Source organism: Halichoeres trimaculatus, unplaced genomic scaffold, assembly GCF_033239565.1.
Source record: "Halichoeres trimaculatus isolate MK-OKI-2021-1 unplaced genomic scaffold, fHalTri1.1 fHalTri1_scaffold_10, whole genome shotgun sequence".
Lineage (NCBI taxonomy): Eukaryota > Metazoa > Chordata > Actinopteri > Labriformes > Labridae > Halichoeres > Halichoeres trimaculatus.
The window spans coordinates 5,081,773-5,106,057 of record NW_027437187.1 but is presented as its reverse complement, the minus strand read 5'-3'; the positions used below and the strand labels follow the sequence as shown (position 1 = coordinate 5,106,057).

General features: G+C 40.9%; 1 protein-coding gene across 3 annotated transcripts in view; it reads left to right on the top strand.

Moving 5' to 3' along the window:
• LOC141796398 (UPF0606 protein KIAA1549-like) overlaps positions 1 to 24,285 on the top strand; it is a 76,070-nt gene that overhangs the window by 14,217 nt on the left and 37,568 nt on the right. For all 3 annotated transcript variants that reach the window (XM_074677484.1, XM_074677485.1, XM_074677483.1), the window contains exons 3-9: positions 15,575 to 17,641; positions 17,739 to 17,827; positions 19,201 to 19,360; positions 19,443 to 19,573; positions 20,848 to 21,040; positions 21,150 to 21,209; positions 21,318 to 21,463. In XM_074677484.1, coding sequence (XP_074533585.1) covers positions 15,575 to 17,641; positions 17,739 to 17,827; positions 19,201 to 19,360; positions 19,443 to 19,573; positions 20,848 to 21,040; positions 21,150 to 21,209; positions 21,318 to 21,463 — 2,846 coding nt within the window. The remainder of the gene's footprint in view (positions 1 to 15,574; positions 17,642 to 17,738; positions 17,828 to 19,200; positions 19,361 to 19,442; positions 19,574 to 20,847; positions 21,041 to 21,149; positions 21,210 to 21,317; positions 21,464 to 24,285) is intronic.

Below are 24,285 nucleotides of genomic sequence, written 5' to 3'. Positions count from 1 at the left end.
TCACTCTGCCATCAAATCATACATAAAACACAAACAACTCTCTGAGTTTACAATCTGTTTTCAACAAATTATCAAAAGTGTAAAATGAAACTGGCAAGTGGTAGAGTCTTTGTAATTTTTCAAACGTAATCTGAAGTGAATGACAAAACGGTTTAACTGGGTCAAACCACAGCAATGTATTGCCAACTACTAGTAAGGAGGACTTACTTTACGCAGGATTTTTTTTTTACCTTTAGTATGGGCTGCTGGTATCAGCATCTTTCAAGGGCGCTGATACCTTGAAACAAGGCTGGTATCAACTCGATACTCAGTACTGGTACTCGCCCATCCCTACTTAATGGAGTAACAGCATTTAGAAATTATCATTTTTAGCGCTGACTATCTAATTTAAGATCTTGGATTATTTACAGGCAAATATAGAAAATTGAGACTATTTCAAGAGCACTAAGTCCTGGCAGGGCCTCAAAGGCAGACAGACATGATTCTGCTTCAGGGGCTTCAGCGGTGTTACCGGATGGCTGAACAAAGAAGAAAAGGTCAGCTCAGTAAAGGTAAAGAAAAGCTTAATCAGGTGCTGCGGTCATTTTTTTTTTTTTTTGTATCAGCTCAAAATGGCAACAGGAAGTACCAGTGATCAGTTTAATGTTAACTCAACCTGGATGGAGATTGATAAGAATGTATTTTTCCCACTTATAGCTGTTTATGTGAACATTATTTTTGAATAAAAACACCCTTTTTTATTTTGTGCCAACTTGTTAATGTCTTTATGTAGTAGCCAGGTAATAAACAGGATAATGTGAAGTAAAGAGGTGGTCATGCAGATTAGAGTCCTGACAGGGTGAGCAGGACTCATCCTCACTCTGAAGAGTATATCAAGCATCAATGAAGATATTTATTTATGCTTTATCCATTCAACTAAAAATCCCAATACATGTTAATGCAGAGGCAGACGTGTTGTTTTGCTAATGAGGGAGACGTAAAAAAGAGATGCAAAACACCTCACTTTTCCATTTGGGTAAAAATCCTGTCCTGCCCTTGAAGTAACCAACCATCAGAGTGAAGTTAAGGTTGAACGGTACAAAAACAGAAATCTGCATCTTATGTTAACATCAAAGCAAAGAAAAATCCTGTTTTTTTCTGTCTGTAAACCAGTTTATTGTGACATGCTGTGTCTCTGTAGAGCTATTCCACATACACAGACTCGTGCTGTAAATAGGTTAGTGGAGCTGCAATGATCAAATGTGTGATCTGCCAAGACTTTGCCAGTATCCATCCTGGTTAAATGGGTTAGTCCTCTCACTCTCACAGAGGTCTGAAGTTGTGATTAAGTTCAGCTCAGGTTTTGTCCCCTGCTCTGTCTCTTCTCATGTGGACTTTATAAAAGAGCATCAGATCAGCAGACAGCAGCAGTAATCCCTCTCTTGTCAGAATCCCTTTTGCATGATTACTGGCAGTGATCCAAGCCAAGCTACCGGATGTGAGCAGAACAACCAACTCACAACAGGGGCACTTTCTATGTCATAACATAGTAAGGCAAAAGATGTTTTCATTTGATTGACTTTTTTTTAAATTCCTTAAATTACTTGTGTGCACCACCAGTTTATCTCTTACTCTGGTTAACACAGCAACTTAAGGATAACCTGTTCCCCAGACACATAAAGTAGACAGCATCATGACACACTTGTAGGATTGGCTAATTTTTCATTTTAGTCAAATGCAAATTTAGCTCAGCACTTGTACAAGGCTGCTATTCATTAGACCAAGTCCCTCTTTAAGACACATCAAGGCTTGATGAACGGAAATGAGATCTCATTATCCTCCATTAATTCATGTGATGAATAAATGAAAATCTGTCTGCATTAATCCTCCAGTGTTGTCAGAGTAATGAGAGTGTGCTGTATTATTTCATCCATTATTTTGAAGTGGATTTCATGGACAATGCAGAACTAAGCTATGTTTCCAGTCACTGGCTCTTTTATCAGAGCACCATCCAGGATCAGAAACCATGTCTAAGATATCGTACAACACCCAACACATGTTCTGCAGGTTACCATAAAGAGAGGCGTCCTTTAGTACGTACCTCCTGTTAAGGCCATGATCAAAGGGTAACATCTGTGCTTACACAAAATGCATTACTTCATCACCTAGCTTCAGCCAGACTAAGCAGCAACCTCCAGTCTGAAAATAGGAAGCACCAAGCCAACAAACAGATTTTTACAGCAAAAACTGTCAAATTACGGTCTGGTTCACAAAACTTGTTATTGACTGACAGGCAGCCACCCTGCAGCTGTCTGCCAAAAGACGGAAGACCCGCCTCTTTATCTCATCCAAACTTGAACGATGCTAGGTTGAGTTAACATTGTATTAATTCACTAGTGATAGGATTCAAACTCTGCACTGTAAAATGCATTAGTTGTTCTAACATATCATCTTAAAACAGGATGACAAAGATAACTGAAGTTGTTTTGATGTCACATACTGAAAAGTTGGCATCATCTCAACTACAAAATATGTTTCCACTTAAAAATCTATGTCCACATGAATCAGAAATGTACGAGGGTGTATTAGGGCCACTAAAGAAATAAAAAAATAAATACATTTTCGAGAAAAAAACTCAGAATTTTCAAGTTTCTTAAGTTGCAAATTTGCGACTTTAGAAACTCAAAAATTTGCAAGTTCATCAAGTGGAAAATGTACGACTTAATAAACTAGTAAATTTGCGAGTTAATAAAGTCACAAATTTGGCCCTAATACGTTGTCCTAGTTTTGTACTTCACGGCAAGATGGACGGAATTGTCAGCCTCAAGATTGTACTTTGGAGTTGATCTCAGCAATAAGGGGATACTACTGGTTTTAGCCCAGAGCCATTGCATTCTTATGGGCAGTCGGGCTCTGAAAAGACGTTGTCGTGCCATGGGGCTGTTCAGAACAAAGCAGCACACTGGACTTGAGGAGGTGTTTGCGTTTATCCTACAGAAGTTCAACGTAACGGGCAGATACGGGAATATAGAATAGAACTTTATTAGTCATTGCAACAAGTACAACAAAATTGCAAACATATTGTAAAAATATAGATGGTTACATATCCAAGCTATACAGATGGGGTGTGTGGTTCAACAGGACAGGAACGAAGGAGCAAGTAGTTGAACAGGAGCATTTTATTAAAGGAATGCAAAAAGGAAAACAGACGATCTCGCGCTTCTGCAACGGAGACCAGAGCAATCATTTACAGTCCACTCAGACTTCTCAGTGGATCACAGATGAACAAATAGATCATGAACGTGCAAAGACACATGAAAACATCTGACATCTCCCATATCTGTCACAAAACAACCTTCAATTTTACCATTTTTTCTACTCAGCTTTTTTCAGCTTATCTGCATCTCTCAAGCGTGGCATCCCCTGTGCCAGTGCATGAACTAACATCCGGGACTTGTCATAAACCGGTAAATGTATGACTTTACAAGGTGGTAAATTTGTGACTTCTTTAACTCGCAAATTTACTAGTTTATTAAGTCGTAAATGTTCCACTTGATGAACTTGTAAAATTTTTGAGTTTCTAAAGTCGTAAATTTGCGACTTTAGAAACTCGAAAATTTTAAGTTTTTTTCTCGAAAATGTGTTTGTTTTTTTTATTTCTAATAGTGGCCCTAATACGCCGTCATAGAAATGCATGTCAACTTAAGAATGAAAGTATTTGGGTGGGAGTGGGATTAAAACACACCTACGTCATCACCTTTCTGTGAGTGTTACCCTGGTGTATTGTGGGCATTTTTCAAGTTGATCTTCTTTTTTAAGTTGTAAGGTGTCAATGAATTTCATTTGATGAATGACCTTGTTTATCTATTAATGGATAACTTTGAAAATAAATTTATTTTTTGCTCTTTAAACCAGTTTTCTTCAGTATACTGTCACGTTACTGTAAATTTACTCGTAAATTTCAACGGGAGAATCCTGTTATGTTTAAAAACAGCACTGTAAAAAAATTACACTGTAAAATAACGGTAAAGTACTAGCAAACTGCCAGCACTTTACCATTATTTTACAGCAAAGATATTTTTGGTTGTGATAAAGTTTTGTTACCATGAGTGAGGAGGAGGCATCACAGTGGATATGAGACCCTGCTAGGGGTGTAACAGTACACAAAAATCAAAGTTCCGTACATACCTTGGTTTTAGGGTCACAGTTCGGTACATTTTCTGTACAGTATGGAACAACGCAAAACCATTTGCCTGTTTAGCATGTTTATTAAACCAAAAACTTGCCATTAGCGAGGGGGGAGGCTCTTCAAGCTCCGGTTGGTCGTTAGCAGCAGCCATGATGCACAATTCAGACACAAGCTCCTGTGGCTACTGAAGCTCTTTGATATTCATCTTCTGATTGGCTCACTGTGAGACGTCACGTCCACATGATATGCACATGATCACAAAGCACGAATCACAGACCACTTTCGTCATGACTATTAAAACACCTTCCCTGCGCAGCCAATCATAGACGAGTACTCACGTGAATAGTAAAGAGCCATGTGCAGCGGCTAATGTGAACTTACTGTACTCGTTCGAATACAGCACTGTAACGAACGGAACGGCCTTGTGGAGTGGTCCGGCATGGATACATGTACCGTTACACCCCCAGACCCTGCTGTACATTGAGAGGTTACACTGCGAGGGGTGCACAATCTGTCTGTGCTCCACATGGCAAGGACATGCTATCTGTGCTCCAGAGGGCATGGGCATGTGTACTCAGTGATTTTTTCAGTGCGTTCAGTGTTTATGCTAATAAATGAGATGTGGTCAACAAAGTCAACAAGTTACATTTTACATTGTGGACCATAAACATTTGGGTGATGTCACAGACACTTTTTCCATATGATTTAGTAAACAGTCTTTGGCTTAAACATGGCTAACCTGTTGCAGGAACAGAATACAGAGTGAAACTTTTAATAACACAGATTAAATTCTGTTATTCAGGCATCTGAATGAAATATGCTCCTGATAAATTGGCAAGAAAGCCAGATACAGAAAAGGATAACAGTTGAAGGTAGAGACAGGCACACCCCTGTGTGTTTGAGTAGTATGTATGTGAGAGAGTAATATGAGAAAGTAAGTTGAGCAAATTTAAGTTCTTTGTAAAAACAGTAAAATAAACGTAATAAACATAAGACCGAAGCACAATTATTGTCTATGTTAGATACTTTAATCTGATTGGTCAAAATCCCATAAAAACAGTTAATGTTTTTATAGCAAAAGTGACTCAAGAGACGACCTGTCCACACAGGTCATATAAAATAAATATGTTCAGCACATTTATGAGGTTTGTTATTTTATCTTTTCCTGTAAATGCTGGAGAAACAGTGTTGGTTTCTGATAGCCTCGGTAAGCTGCCACAAAGCAGCGTGAAACAGCGCCAAATGAACAGTGACACAGGTGGTATGACGTATAAAGCATTACCCAGTTGAGAAGATTTCTTTCCCACATCTAAAATCTCCAAGAAATGATGGTGTGACCCCCTCTGGGCTTGGCACCCTAAGGTTAAGAACCACTGGTTAAAACTGGTCTTTGTGTAAAAATGTACCATACAATTACACTGAATCCTAATGAAAAGAACCATTAAGTGAACAGATTGCAGACTTATGGATGTTAAAGACCGCTAATGGAACCACAGCCTGACCATTCAACTGAAATCATTTTCCTGAGCGCTGAGAGAAAAAGTGACGGGCTGAGTCACAGGGATGAAGCTGCATGGGGAGCTGCGAGGTCCCTCGATTTATGCTCTTGTGACCTGATATTTAAAGGTCTCCTCCTGCATGGGTCCCAGTGCTTCATTTAGAGACAGATCCAACAATGCCCGTCCAGCCGAGTGTGACGCTCGTGTTTCGAGCAGACAGGTGGCATTGCTGCTTAGCCTTGAAGGCCTTTGTCAGTTTCTGGTCAGTGTAATGTCACCCCATCTCAGTCCACTCTCATCTGCTCAGTGCAGGGCTGCTGTCTGTCACCCTGGGCTTTGACTTTCATTACCTGAGATGAGCCAGCCGGTATGAAGAGTGAGCCTGATGAGTAACTATGGCCACTGGATAGCTCAACAATCCTAATTCAACTTTGACTAACTGGATTTGTTGCTGAGAAGATTAGTGTTATATGTCGAAGGCGTAACTATCTCTATCTTCATTTGCTTATTGTAAAATTGCAAAAGGCATGGGATAACATTGGTGTTGACGAACCAAATATTAAAGTGAAAAGTAGATGTTGGTTGTGCTCAGAGCAACAATCCTGTTTCAGGATAATGATTTAGAGGCAAATAAGAGATCAATATTTTCAGATCTGTCAGGTGTTGTGACAATTTTCAACACCACTGTATATTAAACTGTACTGTATCTGCTACTTCAGAAAATAGCTATTTTGTATTACATAGAAGGCTATGGTATGGATATAATAACACAACATAACATATTGTATCGTGTAGGATCACTTACTGTGCTGTATTTCTTTCTTTTTTTTCCTTTTTTTTTCTCTTTTTTTTCCTTTTCCTTTTTTTTTTTTTTTTTTCCTTTTTTTTCTCTTTTTTTTACTTTTCCTTTTTTTTTCTTTACTTTTTTTTTTCTTTTTCCGTGCTGTATTTCTTTTGGCATGGAGAAATTCTGTATTATATCCTAACATATGGTGCTGAATCACATCCCATAATATTTCACATAATATATCATAACATGCCGTAATATATGTTACGCAGTAATTTGAATCCTTTTGAGGGATTATCAGGCTATGCCATCATAAATATGAGCATACATCTTGACCGCAGAAGCATCGTTTAGCTCCATTTATTCAGGCCAGTTAGCATTTTTTAAACACTAAATTCAGCCTGTTAGCAGCATCAAAATGTCTAGTTCTTCTGTGGTCAGTTGTCAGAAACAATACTGTACAATAGAGGCAACTTCTGTCAAGTTTGGACGGTTACAGAGCAACCATTGTTTTGGAGTTTATAGTGACCATGCTAACTGGTGACTCTCAGCTAAAGGTATCAGTGATTAACCAAGCAGCAAACTCCGGTCTGAGAATATGAGACAATGCTGAAGTGCTTAAATCTGCTGTTTCTCGAGTGTTCGCTTGAGGCTGGGTCTGGAAGTACTGGAAGTCACATACACACCAAGCCCAAAAAAGCCATTTTCAAAGCAGAATTTAACCTATTTAAGCCTGGTTCAAAAACCATCTCCTGTCTGAGTTGCTAATTTTACTACCGGCACCCACTGTTAGAATTTTTTTCTAACACGGCCGTTTGGATGATATTAAGATCCCGAGCTCCCTCAATAAGAGGCACAGCTGGGGGTTATGTGACCGACAGGCGCCCTATAGCTGTAGGCAAACCCCATGCCACCACCAATATGGCTGCTATAGCGAATGTGCTTCATTTTCCATTTCAGAAACAGACAGGTGACGTCAAAAATTCACACATTTTGAAATTTTCTGATTTGTTTTAATATAAAATGTTACTAATGTTTACTGCAAAAGTCAACTTTACTAAACTCTCTTCCTCGTGCAGTGCAAAAGTTCTTCTCAATTCGGGAGACTCATTATGATTTAAGAGATGTTGCAAGTTTTCTGTTCAGAAAGCTAGAAAAGGTATAAAAAGGAGATGTGTTTCTGTTGTTGGGGTTAAACTATGGAATGATGCAAACATAAACACAAAAACCCGCAATTCATGTTATATCTTGATGATGATGTTAATGTTGATTCTTTATCTTTGTTTGTTTATTTATTTATTTATTTATTTATTTTTTTGTAGCTTATCTTTGTTTAAATATATGGGCTAGGCTCAGATATTCATTTTGCTTCTGCCTATGGCTTTTCAGTCACTACTTTTAAGAATTCTGGTTTGTTTAAAATGTCAATTTTGTGACAAATATTGTAAAATGTATGTTGACTGAAGAAAAAATCCTACCTAAATACACACCCATTAATATTCTGATTTGGTTCAGTTCTCTGGACGTGTTTTCTGGTTCTTTTATTATGGCCCAGGTCTCAGACTCACAGGTCTGTGTGCTTTTTTTGGTTTAAGAGGGTTTCTGATTTATTGACACATGTTTACGTCCTGGTCTGTCACAGTCTGGTAAGTGTCCATGGATAAAGCAGTCATGAGCAATGAGTGACAGTTGTGTTTTCAAACTACTCTCTGGGTACACGCTGGATTTCTCCTCTAAAAACGTCTGTCCACCTAATATCTGTCCACTTGCTGATCTCTTCTGTCCACTCACTGATATTTCACAAAACTGGGAGCTGTTTACCATCCGCCAAAGTGATAATATTAAGTTAAAAAATGTGTTTTTTGGTGGTTAACTTCCCTAAGTCGGTTGACAAACCATTATACATAGTGCTTCTGCACTCAAGTTGTGCACACATCCACCATTGTTGATAAACAAATAATTCCTCAACATAGTCATTCCGTCTCATATTGTATTGTGTTGTATTGTACCAAATTAAACCCCTTTACATGTCATTGTATTGTATATTTTATACTCTACGTCAGTGTTTCCCAATCCTGGTCCTAGGGACCCCCTGCCCTGCATGTTTTTTATGTTCCCCACTCCAACACACCTGATTCAAATGATCAGCTCGTCATCAAGCTCTGCTGGAGCCTGATAACGAGCCATTCATTTGAATCAGGTGTGCTGGTCTGGAGTGAGGTAACATCTAAAACATGCAGGGCAGGGGGTACTCCAGGACCAGGATTGGGTAACACTGCTCTAAGGTACCTTCCTTCAGTATGGTAAGATTTTTAATCATATAGAATTGTGTCACATCATGTCTTTTTGAATTGCATAGTTGTGAGTTGATTATTTCTCACTGCATGAGACTCTGTGAAAAGAACAGTGATTTTTAATTCTTAAAATGTAGTTGATAATGTGAATATCAGACTCAGAATAAACAGCCACCTAATGACAGTCTTTGTCTCGATTAGCTGGATGTTTTGTCATCCATTCTCGCGTGAATAATCGTCCCAAAACTGGCGACAAAGGAAGCGGGGTGTCACTGTCAGGGGGTGCTGAGATGAGGTGACATTTTGGGGTCACATACCACAGAACGACCTCAAACATCAGTGTGTTTTCCGGACAAACAAGCCCCCCTACAGAGCTTGGATGTTTGTCTTTGTCTGATCCTTATAACAATGTGGCCTGTTTGTTTTTTGTCAATGGTAAAGTCGGTGCTGGACTAATAAGCTTAATGTTTGTCACTGTGAACAGACGACACACAGGCATACTAACTACCTGTTATATGGAGTGAAAAAGCCTAATAAGCCTTACCACAGCATTTTCTGTTCCTGAGTATTTCTGTCTCTGCTAAACTAAGAAATCAGGCCATCCAGAGGAAACCCTTTTAGCACAGCCCTTTAGATTCTCTGCTTTGAGGTAAAATTATTTTGTCTGCAGAGGATCTGCTGAGACTGTGTGCGTCTGCCCAGCTGCGATACGTCCCTGTGGGTTCAAACACTTGGCACGGGCGAACAGGGAGCTGTTTGGCATTTTGGAGAATGTGCAGCAGAGACCGGCCTTTAGAGAGACTTGGCTTTCTCTTTCCAAGTCCTCTTAAAAGTGCTCTGTTATAATAGCATGTTGACTGAATTAAGGTACCAGCGTAGGCTGTAATTAAGTTGGGAGTTTTCTCCGGGGCCAACCAGAAGCAGTCTCCTTGTGTGAAGCGATGCAGTAAATTGAAGATGACGCTCCAGAAGTTAATTCTTCTTTCTTTATGTTTTTTAGAACTGATCTGTTCTATGCTCCCAGTGTTAAATTTAGTCCTCTCCCTCAGCTGATTCTGCAGCTGTTTTCATGTGTTTGTGATTCTGCACAGTCTTGGTTCACTACAAAGAGCTGCAACAACACCAGCAGCTGCTGAGTCACTATGTAGGAGCTTTTGGTGTCTTGCTTCTGGCGATGGCAGTAATAGTTCTTTTGAAGTTTTGCTCTGATTAAGAGCTACTGCCATGAACTAATGCAAGACATGCAATCTGCACAGAGCTTTTCTAACTCACTTCATGCATATTTAGAGCTTGATGTGGTGTCCTTATTCACATAAACTCTCTCTGCATAAATTATGATGTACTTTTGTTTATCTAAAATCCCAAGACTCTCTTTTATTGTTCGTAGACACGTGACATCATCCCCTGCCTACAGCTTCTGCATCAAGGTTTCTTTCGGCAGGGCCATCTGACTTGTGTGTGGGCTTTGGAAACTCTTCTTATTGAATTTGTATGAACACATTTATGCATATAGAAGAGGCGAACTTTAGCATTACATTGAGCTGTTAAAAGTCCCATTATCGTGAATTATTAAAGAGCAATTCTATTCCTGTCCCTTCAGCTCACGAAGCCTCTTTCAGATAAGTTAGAGACCCTCACCATGCAGTGTAATCAACTCACTCCCCAAATTAAATCATGCATGATGCGCTGAGTTATGCAATATGGAAAGAAAGGCCTTTGGCACTCAAACAACGTTGGAAAGATGTTGCATAAGCTGCATTTGTCATTTCTACATGTTGGCTGGTCTAATGCCACCCTTAAGGACTTGAGTGTGGTTTCCAAGAGGCTGAGCTGCTTCGTGATGAGCTGGGGAATGCACCATCCATCACTTCAAGGCAAGGTATCACAAAAAAGCGTTGAAGACATTTCCCAAGTGGCAGATACAGTCGTGAGCATAACATTTCTGCATCAAAGTGTGTGCGTTGCTCCGCAATACTCCTCAGAAGCACATGAGAGCAGTTTGGTCTGTATGAGCAACGGATTACCTGTTTTTGGTCCTGCTATCTCTTCTTCTTGCTTTATCACAAAGGATGGGAACACTGAAAAAAATAATAAGCTGACCTTAGATTAGTTTGAGTGTGCAAAACCTTCCTTACATATTCTTTAAGTAAATGCAACTTTGCACTCTAAAAAGTATACCGTTAACTCGACTCACAGGAATCTGTCTAATTTTACACTTAATAGTATTGAGTAAATCTGGAAGCTGTGCTATCAATAAACTTGCCTCATGAATTAAGTAAATGTGATAATAAAATGAAGCAGTATTGAACAACGAAACATCTGAAATTACAGCAGGGTCTCATATCTACAGCGCTCCCTCCTCACTCGTGGTTACAAATCTCCATCACAACAAAAATCTGCTGTAAAGTGATCGAACAAAAACATCTTGCTGAAAATGTTATTTTTCTATGTTGACCCAACTCAAAAAAACTAAGTTTCTCAACTTTTTCAATTTCTAGTTCCCCCTATTCGTTACCTCCGATAAGGAGGTTATGTTTTTGGGAGATTTTGTCTGTCTGTCTGTGAACAACATAACTCAAAAAGTAACAAGTTCTTGATGAAATTTTGGGAAATGTTCCAAATGGGATCAGGAAGAAGTGATTTAATTTTGGAGGTGATCCAGATCACTGTCTGGATCCAGGACTTTTTTTAAAGGATTCTTTATCATTAAGAGATGGTACGATCCAGATCCTGGCAATATTCTGGATACTAAGATCCTGAATATGAAACATTTTTTGGGTCATCATCATTTTCAACACTGTCAGGAAACAAATTATTGTACAAACCTGCAACTAACACCAAATTGTAGCAGACAGTCTGCTGAAAGGAAGTATAACATTAAAGTAGGACTAAAGTGTTGGTGACAATCACTATATGCTTGGAGGAGGTCTGAACTCTCTGAATGCTTTTCTAGTTTAAAATAACTGCCAGTAACATTCTGATGAAAAGCGAGTTGGGTTCACTTTTTTAAGTCAATGTTGTGTTTTACAGGTACCAAATCAGGTACTTTTATAGGTACCAGCCAAATTATGTCAAAAGTACTGGGTACTGATTCATGTAAAATCAAAAGGTACCATGTTTAGGTACCTAAAAGCATCTTTGTGACTGTGAGAGGGTGGAAGAGTGGGTGATTTTCCATGCTGGACATGAACACAGCATTGCAAGTTTATATGTTGAGGAAAAAAAAATATGTTAAATTGAAAACTTTGAGATTTAATTATTGAACAAATTAATACTTCTAGATAATCAAATGCCAAAAAAAATGGTACAGTTAAGCAGTACTGGGCATCAATACCGAGTTGTTTCAAACATGAAAGGTACCCTTCCCTATTTACCACAGCACTCTTGTGAATGATACATTAAATTGGAGCTGATACATGTTGCTCTTTATTATACAGAAAACAATACACAGAAGGATGGAGAAGAAATGCTGATGGAGATGAAATTTCCAGAAGATATACTATAGATCTGAAGCTCATATGGAGATGTTGTAAATACAGGAAGTAGTTTCCACCGAGCGGGCTAACCACATGGCTTACTATTTGCATTGTTTGGTGTGTGGGAGAAGGTGTACATACGCTATCTTAAGACTCAGCATATGCTATGCTATCTGGTCAATGTAGAAGTATGATCAGATGTCAAAAATTAGCCCTTTAATGTAGACTTAAAAGTGGATTCTTTGTGTTTTTGGAGACATCCTTTAGTGGACACTTGAAGAACTCTTGGTTTCTGTTCCTCTGCATTAGTTTCATTTTTCAACACTTAGCATTCAAGCTGTTATTATTCTTTCACGACTTCTACACCCTCCCATAAATGTGTTTTCTATTGGATAAATTGCTCTTCTGTAGCAAACACAGCCTTGATTGGACTTGTGATCAGGTCTGAGGGTTTTCTCAGGAGTCACCAATCTCAAAGTCAAGCATGAAATGTCAGCTGGCTTGTGGGATACAGTTGAAAGTGCAGGCTTCATAATTCATGTTTTCTGGTAAACCAGCCTCAGCTCCATTGGTTTTAAATTCTCTTGCGTCAGTGCTTGCAGGTCATATCATCTGTCTATGTCGTATTGATTTAGTCTAAATTTAGGTTACATTTAATACCCTAAAGTAACCACAGGTCTTCCTATAGATTCAGACAGGGATCATGTTGTATTGTTAAGTCTAACACCACTGTGACCTCAGCCCCAGAGGTGACCAGTCCTGGATGAGGGATGTCCGAATAGTTCTCCAATAAAACAACACAGCTTCAAACAACACAGATTCACACACAGTTTTTTTTAAGCTGTTTCCTCTTGGATCAGTTTTCATTGTGGTCTTTTTAGCAGATGTCGAACAGTTAAAGTTATCCCATTGAGCTGTCAGAGCAAACATGCAGGACGCCACATTATCAAGTTCACTGATGATTCTGTTATTGTCTCTCTGCTGGACAATAACAGCCAGACCATGGCCCTGTGGTGGCGGAGTTTTCACAGTGGTGTAAAAACTCTTTTCTGATCATAAACTCTGTAAAGACAAAAGTGCTTGTCATCAATTTTTGAGGACTCACGCTGCCTTCTCCCCTGTTCGAATCAATAATTAAGTAGTGGAGATTGTAACTGGCACAAATATCTGGAAACTGAAATTTAAACATCAGGTTGCAAAAAGACTCATTTGAAATCTGTTTTTGTTGTAGGCTCAATGGCTGTAATGTAGAGGCTGACATTTTTTGGGGGGGATCCCATGGACACCTGATTGCCATGGGATTCCCGTGGGATGTGAGTTTACTTTACTAATAATCATTAGGACAGCACAGGATAAAAAGCTAACGGGAGAAGACAGGACCGGGAACCAATCCGGAAGATGAAATATAATATGTGACATGCCCCACCAATTTGTAGTTTATTTCCAATAAGCCTACATTGTAGGGGTGTAACGGTACACAAAAAACACGGTTCGGTACGTACCTTGGTTTTAGGGTTACGGTTTGGTACATTTTTGGTACAGTATGGAACAATGCAAAACCATTTGCTTGTTTAGCATGTTTATTAAACCAAAAACTTTCCGTTATACAGCGAGGGGGGAGGCTCTTAAAACTCTGGTTAGTCGTTAGCAGCAGCCATGATGCACAATTCAGACACAAGCTCCTGTGGGAAGCTCTTTGATATTCATCTTCTGATTGGCTCACCCTGAGACGTCACGTCCACATGATACGCACATGATCGCAAAGCAGGAATAACAGACCACTTTTCTCATGAATATTAAAACATCTTCCCTGCTCAGCCAATCATAGACGAGTACTCACGTGAATATTAAAGAGCCATGTGCAGCGGCTAACTTAAACTTACTGTACTCGTTCGAATACAGCACTGTACCAGACCGAACAGCCTTATGGAGCGGTTTGGCACGGATACATGTACCGTTACACTGCTACTACATTGTAATGCAAGTGAAAAGAACTACACTTCCCAGAAGCCAGCAGTGCCCCCTGCCACTGTCTTCGGCCAGGATTCAAAAAAGAACAGTAGTGGAGGGAGTAAACACTGGGGTATAATCTGATGTGCTGTGCTAAAAACTGATTTGCAATGCAAAGTAAGAAGTAAGGACTGATCTATGAAGCTGACAGAACTGGCTGGACAGTTGGAAGTTGTCAACGCTTAACAGTAACAGCTGCTCAACAAATCAGCGAAATGAAACTTTGTATGTTTGGGTTTATTACACTAAGGTAGGTATTTTTGTTTGGATTGAGGCATTAAATGGCTTCTAATTTTACCACAGATTAACCGTACCTGTTGCCCTATCTTTAGAAAAAAAATATGCATAGCACAAAGTAAAAAAGAATGGGGAGAAAATCAAATCAAACTCCATGAATTGCCTAAAAATTAAAAGAAGGGAAAAAATAGGAGCAGTACAGCAGTGGGAGTTAGTCTGAATTGGAGTGGGAGACTATTTACCAGGATTGGGATTGGACAGGTTTTTTTTTCTGTGGGATTGGACAGAAGTGAAAATCCAATCCACTCTCCTCTACGCTAATGTCGACACCACTCTTATGTCTGAAGACACAACGAGTCTGAAAAATAAGAACAGACTCCAGGCTGTCATGAAAATATGCAGTAAGGTTGCGGGCACATCTCTGTCTGACATGTAAAGCCTGTATCGAGCCCGCAGTAAAGCCTGGTCCATCTTGGCTGACCCGTACCTTCCTCTCTTTAGAGAGTTTCAGCTGCTTCCCTCTGGCAGCAGATACACTCTGCCAAGAAAAAGCACAAATGGGAAAAAAAAACTCTTTTTCCATGTAGCAACTGGCTGGCTTAACAATGACACATAACACAAATGTGTAAACATATGTTGTTGCTGTTTAAAATGTTTCAGTGTTGTGGGTGTAAATTGTTTTATTTTACTGCTTTCTCCATCACCACTGACTGAAAAACAATTTGCCTCTCCAGGATGATAAAGGAAACCTTGAACCTTGATGTTATGCCATTGTTTTTGTGCCCAGTTGTGCAATGTAGCTTGACAAAAGGTGCCTTCTTGTCTGCCTTATAAAGACATGTGGTTTATTTATGCATTTCTGCTGAAAACTAGAGTTTTAACTTGGGTTTGTCAAGTGAAGATGAACAGATGATTAAAACCTAAATGCTATATTTAAGATAATTGTTCGATCCTAGCAACACAGGATCTGTTTGAGTTTGTGAATGCTGGCAGCTGATTCATTAATGTTTCTTTAATCAGTGTCAAGCCCCTCCTCTGTTGTGCTTCAACCATGAACTGTCATTCAACATTAACTGCAGCTTTCTCTCTTTCTTCCACCGCAGATCCATCTCAGCCAGACTCCACTCTGCATCCTGTGGGATTTCTTGGAGATGGTCCAAGCTCAACAGGGTCATCACCATCAGCCTTACCAGCCTCACATTACACTGCCTTCAAGAGCCCAGACTCACCTGGTGCCCTGCCATCCAGCTCTGAACCAAACCGTGAAGCAGAGACCGCTGAAACTGTTACCTCTGAAAACTACGAACCCTTCATGGCGAGAGACCTCCTTTGGCAGGAACCACATCCTCTTCCTTCTCCGTCATTAAGCCCCTCTGAGCCTGTATGGGGGTCTAATTTTAAGCTCTCCACAGACTGGAAGCAGGCCATGAGAAATTCTGCCAAGCAAGCTTCCCTTCTCTCTCCAACACCAACAAGACCCCAGCTCCATCCAGAGTCAAACACATCCACAGAGTCATTGGGCCCCTCTGCTTCTGTGAGGTCAGCGACACCAGATACAGTATTTTTTAATGACAAGCTGAATCAAACAGTAACAACCACAACTTCACCATCTGACCAGCCTCTTGAGCCCCCTGAACTGGATCTGGCTGAGTCTCCAGCAGATGAACCGTACCATCTGAGCCCCAGTAGTGCCCCCTTTGAAGATCACAAGCTGGCTTATGATATCAACATGCAACAAAACCCAGAGGAGATGCTGGCCCCTGGCTTCAATGTGCCTTTCATCATCCCTCACCCTACATCACCTTCAAATGAGCCAACAGAAGTCCTTCCAGACGACTTCTACCCGTCCAACACCATGGATGTGGACTGGGGTTCTGGAGACTACTTGGAGACCATGTCATTCCTGAACCCAGATGGAGAGGACTACAACCTTGTCACCAAGGTTCCTTCTGATTCGTATGATACAGAGGACTATACAGAAAGCTATGATACATCTTTCCCTTCCAGAGTGGGAATATCACCGTCATCCATGAACCCTCATCATGTCTCACCGTCTCCCAGCGCCATGACAGCGTACAGCACCATCATCCCCACTGCAACCATCAGCCCTTCATCCTCTTCAGCTCACTTCACTTTGGATCCTACGCCTGCAGTCAACAGTGATATTCCTGATGCATCGGACATAGATTGGCCTGACGGCTTCACCATTCAACCGACAGACGTCCTCTTACCTGACATGAACAGTCTGGAGTACTACACCATTCAGTCCACCAAGGAGAACAACGGCTCAGACCACAGAGCTGAGCACAGGGGGAACATAACTGTGGTTTCCATCAATGCTACAGAGATAACACCAACCAGCAGCTCCACCAATGACACCAAACCTACTGAGGACGAGTTCTCCAGTGGTTCGGGGTTTGAGCCTCAATTTGAATCAACCACAGAGACTCCTCAGATGGTCAATGCATCTGAGCCTTCTCTTGATCCCTCCATCGTCCCGAGCCATTTCTTTGATCTCTCTTCGTCTGCCTGGGGTAGTCAAGTGTCCCCCACATACTGGTCAGCTCCTACACTGACTGTTGGTTTTGATAGCACTGCATCAACAGAGGCTATGTTACCCACGGCGACGCCTCTGCTGTCAGAAGACGTGAAGTTGTCTTCCTCTCTGACGGACGTCCACTGGTTCGTCACAGAATCATTCCACCAAAGTACCATTCTCACCACTCCTGTCTTAACTGCAACCACAGCCTTCTCCCTGCTTCCCTCTGACCCTGCTGCCAACATTACAGTTCCTACAACAACAGACTCAACTTATACAACTGAACAAACTCTCAACACAACATCCCTCTTCCCTGAACCCACATCTAATAGTTCAGTGGTCCCCCCGCTCGTCTTGAGCGATGAGGGGGCGACTGATGATGGAGTCGACATCTCAGCCACAGTGACCTTGATACCAACGAGCTCTGAAGCCATTACAGTTTCTGCTGTGCCCACAACTAAATCTGCCACCACTACTTCTCATCAAACCTCAGCTACAGTTACTGCCATCGCTGAGGCCTCAACAAGCGTCAACATCATCTCAGCCACCAGCCAAAAGACCACGACTACAGCGGCAACATCAAGACAGTACCTCTGCAACCCAGAGAGACCTGCTTATTTAGTGAAAATTGGTAGGTTAGCCATGCTGTGTGCTACACATATACAAAACAACGTAATTTATTTTTTAAATAATGGAATATAAACAGTTTTTCTTTGCTTTCTTTTCAGGTTTTCCTTCTGCAGCCACTGTTGGCTACGCTAAAACCCAAGTGAGAGACATCCTGAAAGTGGAATTCAACAAGTCAGTGGAGCTGCAGGTAAATTTGACTTGGCAGTGGTTAAGATGATGTTGGGACAAATTAAAGGAAGTATTGGGAAAAGTTTCGCCATGCTCAAAAATTGTTTCACTTGGAAACACTGGTACTAAAGATGTTCTGTTTAAAAATAAAGTCAAAAACAACCAGGAGCATGTTCACACTTTTAAATACAAGTGCCCCAGCTGGCAAGGAGATGGAGTGCACATACAGATGCATAATGTTTCAATACACCATTTTTTTTTAAAATTCTTGGCAAGTACTTTAACATAATTGAATTTTAATACAATTCAGCCGGATAGCTCGCATCCTAATGGTTCATCAGTCCTTGAGTTTGGCATTTGGGCTCCAAACTCAACTGAATTTTTTTTTTACCTCATTATTATTTTTTGTACTCTTATTATCTTAAATGAAACAATTTTCTGGACTTGTCAGGTGAGTATGGCTCATATTAAGTCTAACAACGCTTTTTTTACCTAAAAAAAAAAGAAGTCAACTTTTGCTTACATAGCAGTTTTGGCAGTTTTGGATTGAATCTGGTCCATATTTACATAGATGGTTTTGTACTTTTTATTTTCTATAAAAAACAAAATACCAAATGAATATTGGAGTTTAATTCTGAATGTGGGCAATGTTTCACATTGTGAGGTCGACTTGTGTTGGAGTAGTCCCAGGGTGAATGTGCAGGCTGTTTTAAATGGCTTGTTCAAAAAGTTACAATATCAAAACCTCCTGAGTCAGATTCAGAGTCCAGACCATGGCTTAATTTTATAGTTTGTCATTTTCAAACAGGGAAAAAAAACAACAAGTCATAATGTCTATGCAGCGTGGCAATAGTGGGGGAGGCTTCTGGAAGTCTGTGGGCTGCTATAGACACAATAGCTAAAGGAAAAAATGTTGAGCTGTGATCATGAAAAGCTCATACAGAGAGATATGTGGGACAATATAAAGCGTTAAAATGAGCAGAAAGTCCCTCTTCAATGTCACACAAGTCCACAGTCAGAGTTTAAAGTACCGACGAAGAAAAGTGCCCATTAAAATACAAAGAAAACCAACAGCGTGGTTCACTGTGTAAGTCCCGCCTCTTACATGGCAATAAGCCAATCAAAGTCCAGGGTTTTATATACTGTGTTTTTCTAAGTTTGTGTGTGCATTACAGTCGCACAGATGAACCATGAAGGCCTGAGCACTTCCTGAGTTTCATATTGGTATGTCTAAGATAAACAACCCAGAGGAGTAGTCACATCAAGATCCTCAAGACTGAGATGACCTTTTAAAAACCTGAGCTGTTTATTCAACACAAAACCACTGAGCTCTGAGTGAAATACTCTAGAGAGCGATCCATCTGCGTCATATATTCTTGTTTGTCTGTGAAGGTTGTGGATCCACCTCCAAAGTTTGTGTTCCGGGTGGTGTCTGGTCCGGTTGTATACACAGCCATATCTGTCATCAATGCTCTGCGAAGGTCTGGGCGCCGCTTCCTGTCTGTGTCTCCCAACTGGACAACACCAGACCGTAAATATCAGATCCACACAGGTGAGTGACCTTTTCATCCAGCGCTGATAAGCTGTGGTATTTAAACCTGATCTAAGACGGTCCCTGTCCTCGCTCCCTGCAGTGCTGCAGTTTGTCCCCAGCCACATAGACGTGCGCTTCTGCAACTTCAGCGAGAGCATTGAGAGAGGTCTGACCCTGGCCTTTGCAGAAGTGCGTCGACGCTCAAAGGAGTCGACTAACTTTACTGTGCAGGTGAGTGGAATCCAGTGTAGGGGCGCATTAAAAGCCCAGGCTTGATTTTCATAAGTTGGGTTGTGGCTTTGCAGCTTAAAGCTGGATGAGGCACTGCAAATAATCATAAGCCATAGTCTAATCACTCATTTAAAGAAGAGATTACACTTTTTGACCTGTAGGCCTCTATGCCTTTATTTTGATTAGACAGTTTAGGAGAGATGGAATAAAGTGATACTTAATGATTAAAATCTTATTTATTTTGTCACTTCCATGCAGAGATGCCTAATGAAATATAAACATTAAAGAACAATTAAGATGTCTTTACAAGACATGTTTGAAGCTAACAATTAGCTACAGAGAATTCAAACATTCAGACAGTTTGACACTTCGAGCCCAGAGAGCCAGCACTGATATTACATTTTTTGACTGATCAACTCTGATTGATAACAAGAAATCTAAAGAAGTTGTTGATGACTGAAGAAGAGTCGCAATCCAATAAATAGGGTTTGTAGTACAAAAAGAAAACAAATGTACAGACATTGTGTGAGAATTGAAGGGAGTATCTGTGCTAAATCCAACAAACCAGGCCAAGCTATTCACCGTTACAAAATTCTTTCCTGTTCTCACTTTTTGAGCCCTTTTGCTTTCCATAAGTGGGAATATTTTCAGACTAAGTGTGAGGGGACATGAAAGCAATGTGACATGAAAAACATGGGACTCCCAGGGGAAGCCTGCAAGCATGGCAGGGGAAACCAACGCCATAAAACGGAAATTAAAAAAAAAAAGAGAGAAACAATGATGGTGCCACCAATGTTAACACTTCAAAAATAAGTTTACCTGTAAGGATTAAAATATAAAACTTATAAATATGAAACAGCTGTGAAATAGGTCTTAGGGTCTAAGGAGGGACATTGAAATTCAGCCCATCACTGAGGAGTGTCTCACCCTGCTGATGACTCACTAGTGGTAACACTGAGACGGAGCAAAATACAGTCAATACCTGATCAATACTCACAGGGAAATGGAAGAAGAAATGTCCAAGACCCCGTCATACCTGTCATGTAACACCTGATCAAAGCAACCTTTGTGTGCACATTGTTGAAGACAATATTCTCCACAGGTGAAAAAGCCATACACTTCTTTTTTTAAACAGAATCTTTTAAGTTCATTTCCAGCAAATAAAACCATTTATTCTCAGATTCTGAACTTAATTTCGCCCCACTAAAAAGATCTCTTAAAAACAGTAAACAGAAAAGGATTTGTAACTGTAAATCTCTGTCTGACTGTTTCAGATTGTGAACATCACCACAGCTGCTCCTAAATATCAGGACAGACAGCTAATAAGACAGCCAGTGGACATCACCTTCACTGCGAAGGGGTCAAAGGGTTATCTGCTGGGGTCAGAGGTCAGCAATGCTCTGATGAAGCTCACAACAGTGGAATTCAGCTACTACATGGGCTTTCCTGTGCTGCAGATTGCAGAGCGTGAGTTCTCCAGCCTTCCGTTTTTTTTTTCTGTTTATGTTTCAAATAAAACCACCTTTAAAATGTATTTCTGATATTCTCTGCGTTTTTCATTTTACCGTTTCCTCAGCTTTTCATTACCCAGAGTTGAACACCAGTCACCTGCTGCGCTCCTCCTGGGTTAGAACAGGTATCACAGCCTCGACTCTTTGTATGAAAAGCGACCACTGTCACCAATACTTCAGACCCTTTGTGTTGATTGCTGGCATGTTTCCTTGTCTCTGACTTGTGTTTGCAGTGCTCCTGGGTGTGCTGGACCAGAAAGTGGGTGAGAGGACCTTCCAAGCCAACATGGAGCGCAGGGTTGCCATGCTACTTGGAGAGGCAATGGGATTGGTCCGGCGTGTGAAGAGAGCCACTGCTATTGGAAACAGTAGTGTTCAGGTATTGTATTTAATTACAGATGTATACTGTGCTAGCAGCTCATGTGTATGTTAATTTATAACATTGTATGCAATACACAATTTTAGCTTGAATGTGTGACATACAACCAAAGTTCCAACAAACTTTTTTTTTTTTTTTTTTTTTTTTAGAAAATATGTAATTAGATAAAATTGATTTCAGCCTTATTTCTGCCTGGCAGCCCCTGTCCTCTATTGTGCCATGTTTTGCTAGCATTGCTATTTTGCTGAGCGTTAGTTATCAAGCCTTGCTGCAACCCCCTAACTGAACTCCAGGTGTCCGTAGAGGTCCCATTCAGTTTAGGCATCACTGAGTTGCATTAATCCTTCTGTTTTTATCCGACAGTGATGTAGGACCTTGGACTGTTACCAAGTCTGAAGTCAAACCAGTGTTGCTAGCAATTAGCCATGAGCAATACCCAGCAAATATTTACTGTGTAGTGCGCTATGTGTTCATTATATGATAAGCACCTTGAGGAGCAACCAGTGCCCAGGTCTAAAATGAGGTAGATGCCCCCGCCCCACCGTTGCATTGGGGTATCGTGTCCAGGGCATGTTCACAAAAAGTGCCTCTCTGTCATCATTACAGCCTCAATTTATATGTTCAGTACTGTGCGAGTTACTGGGGGTCTATGGGGGTCTGAGACCTCTTAACTGACACAAGAGACCCCCTTAAAGCCTGTACCGCAAAATTTTGCATGTGTGTGTCTATGTGTGAGCACACGCCCACATAAGAGGGAAGCACAAGTGTCCTGTTTGGTTGGAGAGCAGAGTTGCTCTGTGGTCCTGTGGCTGTGTGCAGCTTTGTTGTTATGATGCTGGACTGGGTGGTGTGTGTTTAAAGTGTGTATATGTATTACTTGTGGTCTTGTGTACTGCATGCTGTGCAAAGCCACGTTTGCACCAAGCAGTTTTGTTTGGTTCTTTTGGTATGTCATGCGTTTTGTGGTGTTTCCACAGACAAACCCCAGAACAGATTCCTTATTTTGTACTCTATTTTTTTTTACTTACAGAAAAAGTAATATTACCAAAAAAAACGTTGTTCCCTTGGGGATTAATAAAGTATTTCTGATTCTGATTCTAATAAACGAGACAAGAAGTCTCACTTTTTGGGATCCTTCTGTTGGGGTGCCAGTCTAAACTCATCCAATCCTGGAAGGTGAAGCTACAACACTGCAGACTGTTGATTGGTTGAAGGAATTGCACTTACTGTGCGACAGCGGCTGTATTTCTCCTGTTGGCACACAGCCTCCTCTGAAACAAAGCTTGATTTTTCTTTGTAACAAAGAGCGTCTTCCATCGTTGCTCTTTGTTTGCTGTATCACATTTTTCTTCTTCTTTGGATTTATTAGCAAGGTACACTGTGTCACGCTGATATGGCGTTGCGCTTTTATGTGACTGATGCAGCTATCGGCATCTGGCTTACACGTCACCAACCACAAGGGGGCACAGTTGGCCGTGGACACTCAAACAGGGCCAGGCTTAACCGAGCCAATCCGTACCAAACTGTACTGATCTAAAGCAGACTGTTTGGTGGAAATGGGGCTCCAGACTTCAGTCTGATACTGGAGCACTAGTTAGGGTAGACCCCCAAAATGTGGCCAGGTATTTCGAACACTGGTTTTAGGTGAGTCTCAGTTTCACTGTTAACAGCAACTTACACAACCTCTAACGTTACAAACCCATGATAAGAAGAAAATTAATGTCAGGCCTTCTAATCATGGGCTGAGCTTGTATCAAAGGGTCATGGCCAGCAGTCAAACCCTGCAAACAATAAGTTGAAAAAAGTAGCTCTGTGCATGGGGCACATAGTCAGACATCAACCTAATCTAGCACCCTGCTTAAATTCAAAGGTTGATCCAGAGCTGATGTTAGCTTCACTTGCAGATTGTGTTCTACCTGCTTTTGCTCTCCACATGTACACACACACACTTTTTCCTGCAATCAGAGCCAGCTGACACTGGTCAAATCTTCTTGAGCTACACATTTGAACGAACAGATACCAGAGCTCTTTCTGTTTGGAAACCCAGACCCTGGTCTTCCAGCATCACTTTTTTCTGTAGACTTTGAAAACAGAGATAAGTTTTGGGGGTGGAAGGACTTTGAAGTTTATTTTAAGATATGAAATAAAGTTTCTTCATTGGCTGCCTGAGCTCAAACAAAATATTCTGCTTCAAGTTGTTGTTTCTTGTTAAGACATCATAAGATAGGGGCATGAGTTTCTTGTGCTTTATGCATCAGAACTTAAGCAGGCAGTTTGTAAATGGGTTACTCACTCCGTCTTCAAAGAGCTTCCTTATTTCAGCGTTTACATCATTAATTCCTGATGCGATCTCCCTCTAACTACCTTGTTTGAGCACTGAGGCCTCATTATCTGAGCGTCGCAGTGTTTGTAACCACTGAAAGCCTTACTGCGTTACTAATCAGGCTCGAGCTTTTGTGGGCTCTCTCCGCACCTGCACAGCTCCTCTCAAAGGGGACAGGCTAGAGCTCTGTATCCATGGCAACAGCATCCCATTCATCCCAGGAGTGAGCCGCTCAGAAGACCACAACCTCACGAGTCCTCGCTCCGTCTCCTGTTCCTCGTTTCTCCTCTCCTGTTGCTGGATGTGAGCTCCTGTGAGCTGCTAAGAGCAGATCAATTATTAATTGTTTCTCTCTCTGTTTCCTGCAGTCAGATGATTAAGTCTGAGTCTCTGTTTTTGAGAGAGAGGACATTAAGGAAGGAGAGATACAGAGGAGAGGTAAAAGGATCCTGAAATCAGAAGAACAGTGGGAGCAAAACACTCAGATAAAAGAGACTTG